The 17,136-nt window shown below is 43.0% G+C and overlaps 1 protein-coding gene across 1 annotated transcript in view; it reads left to right on the top strand.

Annotated features, from left to right (window-relative positions):
- The window catches only part of DOCK7 (dedicator of cytokinesis 7), a gene marked incomplete at its 5' end in the record, with an annotated part of 107,034 nt that overhangs the window by 52,724 nt on the left and 37,174 nt on the right, over positions 1–17,136 (top strand). Inside the window, 8 exons of the mRNA XM_082483646.1 lie at positions 8,323–8,440; positions 9,035–9,105; positions 9,938–10,076; positions 10,275–10,376; positions 10,650–10,736; positions 11,497–11,728; positions 13,029–13,193; positions 14,111–14,280. Coding sequence (XP_082339772.1) covers positions 8,323–8,440; positions 9,035–9,105; positions 9,938–10,076; positions 10,275–10,376; positions 10,650–10,736; positions 11,497–11,728; positions 13,029–13,193; positions 14,111–14,280 — 1,084 coding nt within the window. The remainder of the gene's footprint in view (positions 1–8,322; positions 8,441–9,034; positions 9,106–9,937; positions 10,077–10,274; positions 10,377–10,649; positions 10,737–11,496; positions 11,729–13,028; positions 13,194–14,110; positions 14,281–17,136) is intronic.

The following is a 17,136-nucleotide window of genomic DNA, read 5'->3' as shown; positions in this document are numbered from 1 at the left end:
TCAATAGAAAAATTGTTGTGAAAATGAAGTTGTCTTATACGTTGAACTTCCTGTGTGATGAAAGGTTGATAATATGTAGGTAACCTCCCCACCCATAATTAAATAACGTGAAAATATTTTAGAACTCCAGTTAATTGGTGATGAATATTTTGTACCGGTATGATTTGGATCAGACTTACTGGAGTATCTGCACAAAGTATAGAAAAACAGCAGGAGCATGTGGATCACCAGGCCCGGCACCGGGAAGAATGGGGATACGTTCAAAGAGAATCTGCTGGCATAGAGTGGAAGCAAATGTAGGAATTATCCTTAAATACAAACAATAATCACTATTCTGTGCCAAGAAGCGGCACTGCATTTTCACAGCCCAAAGGTGCAGTTCTGTCCCATAAAAAAAACCAACCCAGAAATTTCTGGTCTTGCAAGCTGTCCCACTGCAGCAGGCATTCTTAAGGTCTTCATCCTTGTACACTGATCTTTGCGAATTCACAGCATCGTAAAGGGCTGTGACCAATCAGGAACTGTCTCGCAAACATAATTTTAAAACACCTAAGCAGTGAAACAAAGTAATGATTTAAAAATCCCTGAACACGGAGAGTTTTGAGGATTTGGGCCTGAGGTCTCAGCTCTGGCTGCACCATGCAAAGAGTCAGGGAAGAGGAGGGCAAGGACAGCTCTGGGCTCTGGATCAGAGCAGCCTTTGCTTCATTTAAATTTCAGCTTGTTGTCAGCCGGCTCTTCAGATACTTTAGCTGAACAGTCCTTTTGGCTTTCAGGACAGACTGAAGAGCTGCGAAGAGGCCTGAGATACGTGCAGGCCCACGCAGATACCGCAGTGCTCGCTTAGTTCAGCTCAATTCTCTGCAGCTTGCATTAAATCGGGTCAGAAGTGTGCACATCTAACGCAGAATGAATGGCTCCTACCAGCTAAATGCCCGTCTGGTTCTCTGTTGGTGACTTGGAAAGCCACAGCTAGCTGAGCCCGGCCAGCTGAGGCTGGGCTGTATGCTCGCTGTTGGTGGATGAAATGTGGTGGAGAAGAGTTATTTGCTTAATTACTCCTTTGAGCCTGGAAGGCTGTAAGCAAGCGAGGAGTTTGGTTATGGGCTTTTCATTATAGCTCCTGTGTGTCCATTCACTTGCTGAGCATTTATTTTGCACTGAATATTCGATGCATTGATGAAAACATGATGGCCTCTTTGTTCAACACAAGTCGCTCATTGGAGACTGACTGGATGTAAACAAGCATCCAAGAGGTGAGCAAGAGGTTGTTTTGGACCCCTCACCACAAGAAGGACATTGAGGCACTGGAGCATGTCCAAAGAAGGGCAGCGAAGCTGGTGAGGGGTCTGGAGCACATGTCTTACGAGGAGCGGCTGAGGGAACTGGGGGTGTTCAGCCTGGAGAAAAGGAGGCTGAGGGGAGACCTTATCGCTCTCTACAGCTGCCTGAAAGGAGGTTGCAGAGAGGTGGGAGTCGACCTGTTCTGTCAAGTAACAGGGGATAGCACAAGAGGAAATGGCTTCAAGTTGCTCCAGGGGAAGTTTAGTTTGGATATTAGGAAGAGTTTATTTACTGAAATGGTCCTCAGGCGTTGGAACGCGTTACCCAGGGCAGTGGTGGAGCCCCCATCCCTGGAGGTATTTAAGAGTCGTGTAGATATAGTGCTCAGGGACATGGTTTAGTGGTGGGCTTGGCAGTGTTAGGTTAACGATTGGACTAGATGATCTTACAGGTCTTTTCCAATCTAAGAGATTCTGTGATTCTGTGAAAGTGCTAAGACTTCTGCTGTGCCACAGAGCTCATGCCACTCTCAGATCTGCAGGTGAGCAGTGGGAGTAAAGTCATTTTGTGCCGAGAAATAAGAGGGAGTTAGGACTGTGCGTTTGTTTCTTCTCTGATGCGTAGGTACAGCCGTCCACAACCCAAGACCACCAGTGACTGCACAGGAGCATCTCACAGGTTGAAAGTTATACACGTATGTGTTATTCTGTGTTGGGAGTTGAGTCAGGTTTATTATGGTTGGTGCTGCTTATTCAATGGAAAAATATTCCACTGGCTTTGGCCAGTGGGGAGTCTGCTGTGTTCCTAAATGAGATGCTTCTCAGTGGTGTTGCAGTTGGGCTGGACGGGTGTGTCATCAGGCAGAGCAAAGTAAAAATATTCCAGTGATGCCGTTGGAAAGCTCAGTCTACATAGAGATGCAGAACTGAACAGGGACCTTGGCTAAAATGAAACACAATTTAATTTTTCTGCTTCTGCCTTTTTATCGGCACTTTATTTTAACTCCACATGTAAAAGTCTAGTAAGTAGGGCTCAAGTGGTGATCGTTATATTAATTCTTAATTTCATTGTGATAATGAGTGTTTATCATGATTAATTCTCTGACCTGCATGGCATAGGGCTTTATTCCAGCGACCTAGCTGTGGCAGTTGATGGCTTTCACAAGGGATGGCCATGAGGCTCTGGTCTATGGGAAGCTGCTCAGTGGAAGACTATCATGCCTTATAAAATTAGCAGTTTTTTCAGATTAGTTTCTAAAGAAACTCATCAAATCAGTATTTACTCAACCTTCTAAAATTCTGTTAGAGTGTTAGAACATTCAGGGTTATTCATGGGACAGTGACCAGCCTTGAGGGTTTGCATTGAGTCATCAATGTTTAGCCTGGAGAAGAGGAGGCTGAGGGGAGACCTTATCACCCTCTACAACCACCTGAAAGGAGGTTTTAGAGAGATGGGAGCTGACCTCTTCTCCCTGGTGACAAGTGATAGGACAAGAGGAAACGGGTTCAAGTTATGTCAGGGCAGGTTTAGATTGGATATTAGGAAGCATTTTTTCACTGAAAAGGTTATTAAACATTGGAATAGGCTGCCCAGAGAGGTGGTGGATTCACCATCCCCGGAGGTGTTTAAGAAAAGGGTAGATGAGGTGCTTAGGGACATGGTTTAGAAGTGGTGGTGTTTTTATCAGGGTAGGTTAACGGTTGGACTTGATGATCTTAAAGGTCCCTTCCAACCTCACTGATTCTATGATTCTATGATTCTATGATCATTCCTGCAGCGTTTTCTCGTTCGGTAATATCCATGGAAATGTATGAAGAGCACTTACATTGTATCTTTGTGGGAAGTTGTTTGGGTTCTTAACACTTTAACTCTGACAGGTTTGATAGTTTTTGCTTTGAATGGTAGACCAAATCCATCATACCCGACAACCCTATTAAACACTTCCAATGTTTGAAAAAGTAAGATAAGCATGTGTTTTGAAGGGTTTGTATTTTTTGTAGGGAAACTCATTGGAGTTTCACTTGTGTAGATGAAGTTTGGGTGTGGTTTTTGTCTGGGCCTGAAACCACTCTGGAATAGGGAGCAAAGTCCAGCCTCTGGCATCTGACACAGGGATTTTGGGGTGCAAAACTTGGAAGAACTGGTTGCAAAATTAAAAAAAAAAAAAAGTATAGACTTACTATAGTCCACTTCAAAGTACTTATATGGCTTTGGTTTTACAGGATTTCAAATGAAAAATTTTCTGTTGTTTTAGCTTCTTCTTACAATAAGTCTTTCTCAGTTTTGTTTCGAATAGTTTCGAATTCTTCCTAACACCATCACCCCCCAAAATCTTTATTCTTGACTTAGTCTTCAGAAAAATATAGGAAGTTACTCAATAAGTAGCAATGGCCGAGCAACTGGAGATCAGGCATTTTACCAGGTTTCTGCAGCTGGAGAAGATCCTGCATGTCACCCCGCACTGCCCGTTCCGGTGCCGCAGGAATGTTGGGGCTCAGCCGACGCGTGGTAACTCGGCACGCTACGGGAGCTTGCTTGTGCCGGGGCGCTGCTCAGACATGACACTGCCCTTTAGAAGGATTTGTTTTCCAAAGGGGAAAGGCAGTCAAAATGCCCTGATGTCAAATATTAAAAAAGCACAAATAGCTGCCAAGCACATTTCCATATTAATGCCAGTGCCGATAAAGTCAGGCAGTGATAAGGTCACTACAAAATGCCACCCTTAGATGTCACAACAGTCACAGAGTCCATCAGCAAAGCAGGACACAGGAAAACAGAGGGGAGAAAAACTTCTGGTATGATTAAACCGTAAGATTCAGGGGCTGTGGAAACCCTGAGGGGGAATCGTGCCTCTGAGAGCTGTTAGGCCCAGTCAAGAAAAGATGCATATAACAAACATGATCCTGAAGATCTTTCGTGCACCTGGGTGACCCTGATTAAATGGGCTTTAAATGATTTTTATAGTAGGAATAAAGCAAAGAAAAAGGTCTCTGGGTTTTACTGAAAAGGGAAATTTTCATAATAGTTGGACATTCCCTCTAAGAGTTAGGATCAGCTCTTAATGTTTTAATACCTTTGTGAAGGATTTTGGAAAATGGCTGCAATCACATTATATAAATATTTAGAGGAGGTCCTGGTGCCATTATTGCCGTGGCTTGGGAAGCCTTTACACTTTAGCAATTCATTTTATGGAAGTAAAAGTACTTTTGAGATCTTTTTGGGATAATAGTATAAGCTTTGCATACATTTTGCGTAGAATTTTAATAAAAGCTCCAGACACAAGTCCTGGGGTTTAAAGCCTCTGGCTGAAACTTTCATTGATAGAAATCTGCTGATAGTATCATCAAGAAGTATCTGTTACCTGGAAGCATAAGGAGTAGCGGTCCTTTTGTTTAATCAGTGTATGCTTAGCCTGGTTGTTGGTGTTGCGGTGTTACTTTCGTGGTCCCATCTCCTCCCTTTATCCCTTCCATATGGAATCGAACACTGTCATATGAGACCCTTCTGCGATCTCTGCCCCACCAGAAAGTTGCTCTCTCCTCTTGCTTCCCCCTGCTTGTGTATAATACAGGGCTGGGGTTGTCCTCTCCTGATTTCTGGAGACTACGTTGAGCGCCGTGCCACTTACTTTGCCTTTAAAAGCCCAGCAGCTTTGATGCCTGTCCTCTCTCCCGTGCACTGAGGCAGCTTCTACCATCACTTTGCACAGAAGTCTCGTTCCACTTCTTTCAGAGAATGGTGGCTCCACCTCTGGTGTCCTGCAAAGGCTACTGAGCCCAGGTATTTGTGCACACAAATAATGACATGTAATGAATCAAAGGAAAGCGGGTAGCAGAGGAGAAACTGAGAAGTCCCCCTCCCAGGGTGGCTGTTAGACAGGGGCATCGGTTCCTTCAAGACATTTGTAATGTTCCTATCACTTTTTCAGCCCTCAGTCTCTTTCGGTGGTTCCTGTAACTGTGCTTATGGCAGACAGGAAGATCTGCAGCTTATACCTATGTAGGGAAAGGTAAAATAGGATTTTTCATTTGAGGTCACATTCTGGTGTGAGAGCAGGGGAATTTTTTCCCCTCTCTGTATGTAAATTCTCAACAAAAGGATGATGCCTGTGATAGGAAACCCTCTAGAGAAGCTGCCTGAACAGGAGCAAGCATCCCGCTCTCCCCTGTCTTACAGGGGGATCTCTGCATCTGAACTCCCCTAAGCACCATCAGCTTCTTCCTAATGAAATGCAGGATAATTGCCCTCTGAGCCTTTCACGTGACAAGGGCTTGAAAGGCGATGAAGAGGGGACCAGCCTGTGCATTTCCTCCAGTGCTTGTCATGAATGTACCTAAAGCCCTGCCTGACATCCAACGTCAGCTCTAATATCTGCTCGTAGGTCTCTAGCACCCTCTTTCTAGAGCGGCATCAAACTGGTGAAGTGTCTCCTTTGCTGCCAGGACACCAAGCCCGAGCATGAGAGGTGGTAGGAGAAGTGCAAGCTTGGTGGAGGCTCATCTCTGCTATTCGGCATAAATCAGTCCCAAGCATAGGACTGCTTTTAATATAGGGATCCTGTAGCCTGGCTTCACAAATACATTAAATCCTTCTCTTAAGCACTAATAATACTTAATAAAAGTTTTATGAGCAATGTACATTTTAGAGTAAATTTTCTAAAATGAAAATGGATATGAAAGAACATCAAGGAGCAAATGTATTCGTGCCAGAACAAAGTAATTTAGTGGAGTCACAAAAACGGCACGGGCCCCCTCTGAAATAGTAAGAGAGCTTTGATTAGGCAAAGTGACCAATGAGGATGGGATTCAAAAACTTAATTCACCATGAAGGACTTGAAAGGGAAGAAATTCCCACGTGCCAGCTAAGCAGATTCCTCTGCCTGGAGGGGCTTCGTAGTGCTGCCCCGTACAGCCGCCTGGAGCCGTACAGCCGGACTGCTCTGTATAGGTGCTGACCTGGAGGAGGTACCTCCTTCTTCAGAGACTCTTAGAGTATTCCTTGGATGCCGCCAAGTCCTTGAGTGGGATGCTTTTGCCGAAACATTGACATCTAGTGCCGTTTCAGACAGCCTAGGGCAGCCCACCTTTCCAGCTGCTCCTCCAGGAGAGGACCCCGCTGCCCGCTGTCGGTGTTCAGGCTACCCATGGCATCTAAAAAGGCACCAGGTGGCTTCACTCAGTGACCAAATCACTGCCCTCCTGACAGGCAAGAAAAAGGTCTTTTTGTTTTCAATCTACCGTTTCCAGCGCTCTGTAGCGGCTGCTTTATTAGGCTTAAAATGTTGTCCTGCTGCGCTCCTCACTGCAGTTTTCTGTGCCCATCTGTTGTCTCTTGTCTCTCTGGGACAAGGAACAGTTGGAAACTACTTACAAATTGTGTTCAGATTCGCTGAATAGATCCCGGAGGAGGACAGAGGGGAAGGGAACCTCCTCTTTTACCTCCTGCCTTACAAGCGGGTTACAGAATTGGTTGCTTCAGTGTTTGGGGAAAATGCGACATGCCAGGCTTTTATCCCTAGAAGATGTAAGGCAGCGCCCTGAACCTCTCACCTCACCATCGGGCATCCCTCTCGGTCCCTCCTGTTGGAGCCACAGGAACCAGGGTGTCGGAGCGGGAATGATGCCGGTCTGGTGGGCAGGGCTGTGGGGCAGATGGAGAGGGCATTGCCAGGCTGACTTTTTAAAGATATATAATCATGCATACACTTTTACTTGTTTGGGGGCAAAAGAAGGTGTATTTCCTTTGAATAATTATGTTGAGTGGAATGGTTCAGAGGCTGTTGTCTTTTTTGTCTTTATAGGACCATGCAAGGGACTTTCTGTGGTACCAGTTACTTGCTCGTGGGGCAGGCGGGGACTTGCAGTGGACAGTTTTGCTCATGTTGTGTGAATCCAGCTTGCGCTTTGTCAGCAGGGAGTCAGGGCTAAGAGCACGGAAAATTGCAGAATTTTGCATCTTGTCACTGTTGTGTTTAAAGTAATCATAGACTTGGAGAATGCACCTGGAAGGGGCCTCCAAAATGTGCCCCTGGTGAAAGTTGAGGTTGTCTATAAACCGACCTGGACAGCTGTTTGCCTCACGTGTCCTCAAAACCTCATGGAAAATGGAGATTTCACGCCCACCCCGGGCAATCTGTTCTGCTGCTTAACTAGTCTTACGGTCAGAACATTTTCCCTCGCATCTCACCTAAATCTCCCGTGCTGCAATTTCAGCCCATTACGTCCTCTCGTATTCCCCGTGGATGTGATGCTCGCTTTATTACTTCGGTCTTGGCAGCAGTTCTTTGGATACCTGCGAGTGTTGTCATTACTGGTGGCCCTTCCCTCCAAACTGCACCCTCCTGGTTCAGTCTGACCATCCCCACTGTTTTCCAGAGCTCCTGACTATTCTCACTTCTCAGCTGTGAGTTTGTTGATCCCCGTCCTTCCCAAAATGGGGAAGTCAGGAGTGGAATTAGGGACCCCGTTCCATCTGAGTCATTGCGAGGATGGCGTATCTGCTGAAGGTACAGATACCCATTTAGTTTAGTCCGTTTTCAGAGGAGAGATGTAACCTGAAGTCGTGATGATGTAAGGAGATTTAAAAAAAAAAAAAGACGAAAAAAAAAAAGACAGGTCACAACAAGGAAGGAAGGACGGTATTTTAACAGAAACCACCACTCTGTGTTGAACAAATAAACACTTCTCAGTACTTTTTTATTCAAATATTTTTCTTTCCACTTGAACTTCTTGGATCATGGGATCACTGTTAAATTTTTAGATGTATTTTTCAAGTACCCTTATGAACAGGAGCTATTTCAAAATATGATGGCAGTTAAAAAAAAATTATGATTTTTGATGTCTGAAAGAAGGGGTCAATATCAAATTGCTTGTGTGGGTGTGCACTTATGTTGAAGAGAAGACCATCTGGCTAATGGAAAATGTCAAACCTTTGACTCTCTGAGTGTTTCCTTGGAGGTTTAAATAATAGCATTAATAAAGGTGCGAAGCCTCTCGTTCTCACACAGAGATGCTCACTTGATGCCTTTATTTCCTGCAGGAATCTTCTTTATGTCTATCCTCAGAGCCTTAACTTCGCCAACCGCCAAGGATCTGCCAGGAATATCACTGTAAAAGTCCAGTTCATGTATGGAGAGGACCCAAGCAATGCTATGCCGGTGAGGGAAGTACTTTGTGCTCCGTGTGAATGCTGCATGCCGATAAGGCAGAGTACACGTTGCAGTCGTAAAATCCCCGTGTTAAAGGCAACTTTGCTGAAAAACATTTCAAAACAACAAGTTCGGGGGAATACAAAATTACAATATTTCAGATCAAAGAGTACGTTTGTGTAGAGTTTGCAAAGTAACAACCTACTTAGGTAATATTTTAACCTGAGATGTTTGCAGTGGACATCCTTGTGTTTGGAATAGCATCTTTGCTTCCATGCCAAAAAAATTAAAGGTGATGATTACACTTGTGTTCAGGGCCAGAAGTGATGAGCACTTGGTGAAGGTCTGCATGAGGGTGGTTGCATTCATCGGTTCTTCAGCCATATCTGTGTACGTGCGTCACTGGGATTGTTAAAATTGTGAACTCTTCAGTGACTCAGTAAAATGTTAAATATAAGTGAAGGGGCCCATAACAAGCAGATGTACCTGTACACAGCTGCACAGACTCATGAATGGAGCTGTAAATGTCTCTGCGGGATTATGGAACAAATTCTTGGCACAGTTTTATAGGGGGGGTTCTGTGTTTTGTTTTCTTTTTTGCAGGTCATCTTCGGCAAATCTAGCTGTCCCGAATTTTCCAAAGAAGCGTACACAGCTGTAGTATATCACAACAGGTAAAACACATGACAGCTTGTGAAAGGACATGGCCCCATATGGATAGTATGATTTCCACCCAAAGGAACTTTTACCGGTGTGAAAGTGGAGTAACTCACCAGTGACTCTGTCTCAGTGTTAATTATTTAACAGTGACTATCTGCATAGCGCTCACAACAACTGCAGTGGCGGTTGATACTGTTGTGAGAGTTTTGCGATGAGTAGGAGCAGGAGTCTTTGTTTGCTCTGGTACAAATCAGCATTGTGCCAGGGGCTGTGATGCTGAGCACGTAGCCCCGCTCAGCCGATGCTGTAAGCACAAGCTTCAAGTTAGTAGTCATGAAGATTTACGTTATAAACTCATATTAGCATGTGCTTCGCTATTTTGCTGGAGCCTTTTAGACTTTACTTTATTTATTGGAAGTACTTGGTCTTGAAAGTAATTTCATTGCAGCTTGGTAAGGAGTGCTGAATCTGGCTTTAACCTGTTGATAGTCTTTTAGCTGTACTGGGGATGAGATGTACTGGGGAGAGAATCCTGTCCTGCAGGTTGGGGGTTGTGGCAGTCTCCACCTTGAGACAAGAAGAGCCCATCGCTGATGGGGAGCAGCGCAGCCCGGAGCACCTCTGTGAGGTGGAGGCTGCCACTTTCAGTTTTTGTAGACTGTAAATGCATACTCGGAAGTTTTTCCAGTCCTTGGTGATCAGAAAGCGAAGCTTTAGTCCCTTGGGATAGTCCATATCCTTCCTTCCTTCCAGATACTTTAATTCAAAGCATTTGGTCTCGAGCTTAAGGTAGTAAACAAGACTGTGTGTATTGATGACTCAGTTGAGGGTCTGGTCTCCGCACAGATCGCCTGATTTTCATGAGGAAATCAAGATTAAGCTTCCAGCCACTTTAACCGATCACCACCACCTGCTTTTTACTTTCTACCACGTCAGTTGCCAGCAAAAACAAAACACTCCCCTGGAGACTCCAGTTGGATACACCGTGAGTGTCTTTCAGTCTTTATGTTTTTCAGCACAAAATGTGTTCGTAATGCATTTATTTGCAATTTGTTTGGCATCACTGGCAACTCATACGCCGTTACAGAATTTGAGAATTTTGCGGTCAAGCCTGCAAAGTTCAAGAAAACCTTAAGAAGTGTGTGTTTTTGTTTTTTCTTTTGTTAATTCCTTCTTCTTAAAGTGGATACCGATGCTTCAAAATGGACGGTTAAAGACTGGTCAGTTCTGCCTACCTGTTTCATTGGAAAAACCACCACAGGCTTACTCAGTGCTTTCTCCGGAGGTGAGTTGTCCTTCGTGCTGAAAATCAGGAGAATACTTCTCTTAAAAAGTGAGAGAATGTATGTGTACGTAGAAGTGTGAGTGTGTATGTATGTGTGTTTTTAACTCGTAGGTTATTTATTTCTTAAATACTGTTTAGACGTGTGTGTGTGTGTTTGTGTGTGGGCGCGTGTGTGTTACCTGACAATAAAATGAAAAGAAACGGCAGCTGTAATTAGCGGTGCCTTAGCTCTCCTTTTGTCACATCCTCACCCATCTTTCTGTTAACCTGCAGGTTCCACTCCCTGGAATGAAGTGGGTGGATAACCACAAAGGGGTTTTCAATGTAGAAGTTGTTGCTGTATCATCCCTCCATACTCAGGTAAACGTTAAGAGCAGTCATTGTAATAAAAAGAGTTTGATAGTCTTTTGACAGTTGAAATGCTGTCAAAGTTGATAACTGTGAAGAGTATAATAATTACTTGTAGTGAAATTACGATCTCATTTTCAGTTCTGAGCCAGCAGACCTGTTATTCCACATTCTGCTGTGAGTATATTTGAGAAGTTCTGCTTAAAAATATGAGCAGTTTGGCCCTTATTCACTGGAGGTGAATGGCCAACGGTGTTTTCAGACCTCAGACTGTTGTGTTTAATACAACAGGTCTAACACACAGTCCAGGCATATGATGTTTTCTTGTCTTTCATTTCCCCCTCTGCCTCTTCTGTTTCTCCGTGTATTTTTCATCTGCCTTTCTTTGATCCGAAAAGAAAGATGACAATCATTTTGACTAATCATTTCAACTTTTGTTTTATTAATTTCCAGTATGTCATTTTGATGATTCTTGTGTATTTTATTTGTGCTGTAAATAGTAACATGATTTTAGTGCATTTTTGTCTGTTTTTCTAAGAATACACAGTCTGTGGGTCCTGTAGTTTTGCCTGACAACTTCTGAACGTTGGCTGATTTGAGTTAGACGTATGGGCAGAGCTCTCAAAGATGTTGAGTTTCTGCTAATTTTGTGTGATTAAATGGTCAGATAGAAGAGTGAAGGAGAGAATCCGTCTATGAGGTGCAAATCCATAGAAAATGGAATTACTTTTGGAGCTTCTTGCTGATTATTGTTTTTTTTACTTGTGTATAGGACCCTTATCTTGACAAGTTCTTTGCACTTGTCCATGCTCTGGATGAGCACATGTTCCCTGTGCGAATAGGAGACATGAGAATTATGGAAAACAACTTGGAAAATGAACTGAAGAGCAGCATTTCAGCTTTAAATTCCTCTCAACTGGAGCCGGTAGTGCGATTTCTTCATCTCCTGCTTGACAAACTGATTCTTCTGGTAGTAAGACCTCCTGTCATTGCAGGCCAAATAGGTATTCTATTTAAGTTTTATAGAGAATTACATAGCTGAAAGTTTGACACTTCCAATTTTATCATATTTATGTAGAAATAAAAAAGTCCATTTTTATGCTTTATTTTAGTGCCACTAATATACCACGTATCTTCAAAATAAAGCATGCTGGCATCCAGATCAGTGGCGGTATACACAGGAGCAATATTTAATACAAAGGTTTTCAAGAATGACTAGTAATTTGGTGTCCAAGTTGAGACACCAGAAAGGGGCCTGACTTTCACGAGTCGGATGCTCAGCGTTTTCTTAGCGCTGGAGCCTGTTAAGGTGTCTCCATACTGACATTCAGAAACTAAGAATTTCAGCCTTACTGGTCACCTTGGAAAATCTTGAAGTTGGTAAGATAAGAAGATACAGATGCTGTATATTCCTGTAGCTCTTGTGGATCTGATACTGTCAGCATGAATAATCCCTCCTGGTTTATCTCTGTTTTATGGCCAGTACAAAAAATCTCAGGTGAAAGTCAGGATTAGATCCTTTGTGTTTATAATAGCGGTTGGGATTTTTCGTAGGAAACTTGAGTTTGGACATAGTGGAATATAGGTATCTAAGGCTGCTGCTTTAAAAATAGCAATCATTTATTTTAGGAAGGTTATCTTTTGGGGGAAGAATTTTGCTTGAATTTTTATTCTATATTTTAAAACTCTCTCACTGTTTAAGTGTTCCGTATTGGTTTAATTTGTCTGTATGTAGCATTGAGGGCATTAGTGTATAGCTTTTAAAAAATAGGATTTGCAGTCTCCAGCTGCAGTCTGCTTCATCCCTAATTTATTTAGAATGGCTATCTAGAGCCGTGTGTAGATTTCTGTGTTCGTTTTTAGAACAGATGTTTTTTCCAAAGGAGAATGGAATCGTTCTTTTTGATACAGTTTATATTTTGGTTATGACTTAAATGAGGGAAAAAATTAACTGAGAAAAGTATGGTAAATATCCAAAGGATATTATCCATCGATTAAATAAGGACTTGATCTTGTCACTGTTGCAGTTGATGACCAAAGTTGGTCTGATTCCAGAAGTCAGACCTAAATTCATTAAACTTGTTATTAATAAAAGTGGGAGCTTATCACTGCAACACCTGTCTTCCCGTCAAGCTGTTTATTAGACCTAATTCACATACGAGGTTCAGTCTTTCATCAGAAACGCTTGCTATACTCTAACAGGCTTCACCATATATCCTTTAGAAGGTGGATGAAATGCACATTTAGGACTTGCTCATGGGTACTGCTGCAGTCTAAAACAAACTCCGCACTTACTACTTTCAGTTAACCTGGGCCAAGCATCTTTTGAAGCGATGGCATCGATCATAAACAGACTTCACAAGAACTTGGATGGAAACCAGGACCAGCATGGCAGAAACAGCCTTCTTGCTTCCTATATTTATTATGTTTTTCGCCTACCAAATACCTATCCCAACTCACCGTCACCAGGTAGCTCTTTTGTCATTTTCTTTCAAGTCACAGTTTGTTAAAAGCGAGCAGAAATTGCTTGCTGGCAGGTGCTCTTGAGCTCCCACTGCATAGCTGGTTCCCTGCCAAGCCCTGTTATTAACTTTCTTTATGATCCAGTGTGGCCATTTACAAGATGAGTTTAATTACAGTTAGCCATGTCAGAAATTTAACTATTTGATGATCTTCGGTGTCACCGCTGAAAGACCATGAGGCTAAACTATGGCAGAATACTGGGTTTTTTTAGTTTTGTTTTCTGCAGCAAGTTAGACAGATGTAGTACACTCTTGGCCTGTCATGTTTCCCAGTCTCCTTCACTAGTACTTTTCTACTGTTATCCAGTACCAGCAGAAGTTGAAACACTGGCAAAGGAATGTGAAATACTTGAAAACACATGTCTGGGTACAGGAGGGAAACAAATTAATTCCACCCCTGCTGAGAACAAGGGATATATGGGGGAAGAGGTGGTGTGAATGACAGCCACAGAAAACTAGGCTTGGGAAGGACTGTTGTGCGCAGCGCTCGCTTCTCGCATGGAGTGGAAAACCTCTGAGAGGTGTTAGGAAGGTTGTGTACTTAAAACTGTGCCCAGTCCTTGGGGTGGTTTTGGAGTCTGTGGTCTGGAAAATATCCCTTTAGCTAAAGACATACCTCACACTGGCTGCCTAAATCCACGGGGAGCTTCCTGCTTCCCAGAGAGCAGTGAATAAAATAGCTTTTTAATCCCATCCCTTTCTCCCTGCTGCTTGCCTTGGAGAACAAGGCATAGGGGAGCTTGCCTTACAGGCCAGACCTGCTGGTTATCCAAAGGGTTTGCTGCATCAGGCTGGTGTAAAGCAGCATGAGATCAAGGCTCTGACTGATGGTCTAATAGGATGTTCTGTTGTACAACTCCGTAGGTCCCGGTGGCTTAGGGGGATCAGTGCATTATGCCACTATGGCTCGATCTGCTGTCCGACCGGCAAGCCTTAACTTGAACCGCTCACGGAGCCTCAGCAACAGCAACCCAGATATATCTGGGACCCCCACCTCGCCGGATGATGAAGTTCGCTCAATCATTGGCAGCAAGGTACGCATGCACTGCGGAGGGTCTTACAGGAACTTCAGCATCTTTTATTTAATCTTTAAAGAAATAACGGGGAAGTTTTGGGGATATTTTTTTTTCCTATGAAAAGATGACCTTACTAATGACCCCTTCTCAGACTTTTTCTGGCAGTTGCTGGTAACACTATACGATAACACACTGAAAACTCCACTCCTTGAAAATAGTTACTGATCTCTCTGACTTGTTGGAGACCATCCTGGCAGTTTTAGTTCCCCGAGTGGGGTGGTTAGGGGCAAGAGCCCTTCTCGACTTGTCTCCCCAAGACTAGTTGGACAAGAATGGTTTTACGACCTCACTTTTCACATGGCCAGCAGCCATATCCCCTGACCAGCCCTGTTATGTCTCCCCAAACCTTGCGTCCCCCTAGCTTGCCACCCTGTGATCCCACTTACACCTCCCAAACCAAAACTCTTTCTCCTCTGCATTCAGCACTAACGGCTGCTCAAATGCTTTCTCTATCACTTTTGTCCAAAGCAGGTATCTCGCACACAGCAGGAATATTCCTCGTCCCCACGTGGGACAGAGTGGATTTTGGCTGGTTAGTGAGTGAGCCATAGTTCGGGCAGCTGGGTTGCAGTGTGAATTTATGGTGTGCAAACTCTGCACCCACACTGACTCCCCACACCGAAAAGTGACTTTCCAGTGTGGCCACATTAGTGCAGGGTCTTGCTTTGCCTCTTAAGGGCTCAGTATATGCATCTCCTGCAGAAGGGTCTGTCCCTCTCTGGTGGCTTCCAAGTCCCTAAGACTGCTGCGGTCCCAATTTGAGCACTTCAGGTTTGTGCCTAAAATAGGTGGGATGAACCAGGGTAAATCTGCTGCGTTGGTAATTCCCTTCCCTGACAGGAGCGGCTTAGCTTGTTTGGGGTTCTCTTTTTTTTAATCTTCAAACTGTGGTATCTTAGGCTGAGATAAGATGCTTTCCCAGCTGTGACCCTTCACTCTTCCAGCACAGATGAAGTCCTGAGCCCTTTCAGAGAGCTGTTATGTTCAATCCTTTGGAAGATCGGTGAACAAGTTTGTTAATAAAGCCATCAGCCTGACCAGACAGGCTTGACACTGATTGGTCCTGGGTTTTCTAAAAGCAAGAAAAACATAGTTTCAGAAAGAGGTTACCAATTTAAAATGAATAACAACATAATTTGCTGACTGGATAAGAGGCTGAAGAAGTGTGGGAAGGCAAATCATTATTTCTTACATCAAAGTTTGGACTTAGAAGTCTTAAAATATTTTAAAGACCGCTTCAATATCTTGCTAATTAAACAACCCTGACCTTTTGTGAAATGCCATAGGCACTAATGTGCATATGGAATTTACACAGGCTATCAGAAATTTAACACGTGCTGGCTTAGTGAATAATGTCCCAATACAAAATGAAGAGAGATTTTCTTCTAGAGATGTACTCCAGGCTTTAATGAAAAATCTATTATGTGAATAATTGTTAAGGGGAAAAGTTTCCTTTAGGGTAGTCTGAGCATCAGAAATTAAGCTCAGTCTGACTATACAGAATTTTGGTCGAATATAATTATTTCTGCTTGTTAATATCCATAGAAAAAAATAAGACGCTTTTTGAGATACTGAAATGAGTAAAGGGGTGCAAAAATTCCTATTCGGTTTCTCCAATTAATGACTTAACACCAAAATAGGGAACGTGCACTTCAAATTAGAACCTATCGTGGGAGGCTTTCTGTGTTTGAAAAAAAACAAATAGTGTTTTATTTTTTGATGGAAGTCTTTGGAGTCCAGTCCTGTATTGTTTTTTTATTGTAAGATATTTATAGGTTTGGTAAAGATGCTTTAGGTCTCCCTTATATCAGCTTCTTACTTAATTCTGAAAATTCAGTCATCCCCTTTACAGGGTTTGGAAGACTTCTCTTTATTTTCCTAATAGAAGAGGATTTAGGTCTGTCACTTATTTTGCCTTCATATGTGAATTGAGGCCACGTAAATTTTATTCCCTACTAAAGCAAATTTATTAAGCGTCTAAAAAGACCTATGATGAGATTTTACGCTTTAAGTGTTCCCGAAATGTTGGAGATGTGCTGGGAAAAAACAGAAAGCCTGTGGAGTTTCATTGCTCCGCCAGTGGAGTTTCACAAACATGTTATGCTCCTGCACAGATCCAGCTGCAGGTTGAACCCCAGAGACAGAACAGAATTTAGTAGCAGTTTTGTGAACTTTTGAGTGACTCTGCCAAGCAAGAGGCAGCTCTTGTACTCTTCTATTTTCCAAAGAGGGAAGAATCTTTCTCTTTTCAGATTTTTACAAAATTGTTTCTGCTTCTGCAAATACAGTATATGTTTAACTTTATTCTCAAAACCAGCGTGATATGATTAGAAAGCTTGTGAGCAGCAATGTGAGTGTGATAAAGGCGTTTTCAAAATTAGACCTGATTTTACAAAACATGAGCTTAGTTCAGCATTCTGCAAAGTCCTTTTGACTGTAATTCACTGTGAGCAAAATAAAGCATGTTTATGGGTCTGAGCAGGGTAGAGAGCTTTGATTTATTTCTTCCAAAAAGTAATTGAGATTAAAACACTCTCCTTATGTGTGTTCAGTATTTTTTTTTATTGGACATCTTAGGCAAAATTACGGCATTGCTGTACTCTGCATACGGCTCAGCAGATTAATGGTTCGGATCCCAGGTTACAGCTCTCATGCTGGGTTCAACCTTGGGGTGGATTTTTCTTTGCTGCGAGAAATAGATTGTTAGGCTTGGTGGACTTTGCAGCTGATGATAATCGCTGTGATGAAAAGGGCTGCACCTTTGCTTCATGTACTGGGAAAAAGCCCTAAGTTGGCACAAAAACTAGGATGAAA

This window comes from Vanellus vanellus (assembly GCF_965231255.1).
Source record: "Vanellus vanellus genome assembly, chromosome: 5".
In the NCBI taxonomy this organism is placed as follows: Eukaryota; Metazoa; Chordata; class Aves; order Charadriiformes; family Charadriidae; genus Vanellus; species Vanellus vanellus.
Note: the sequence above shows the minus strand (reverse complement) of the source record. Positions and strands in the feature narration are given on the sequence as shown.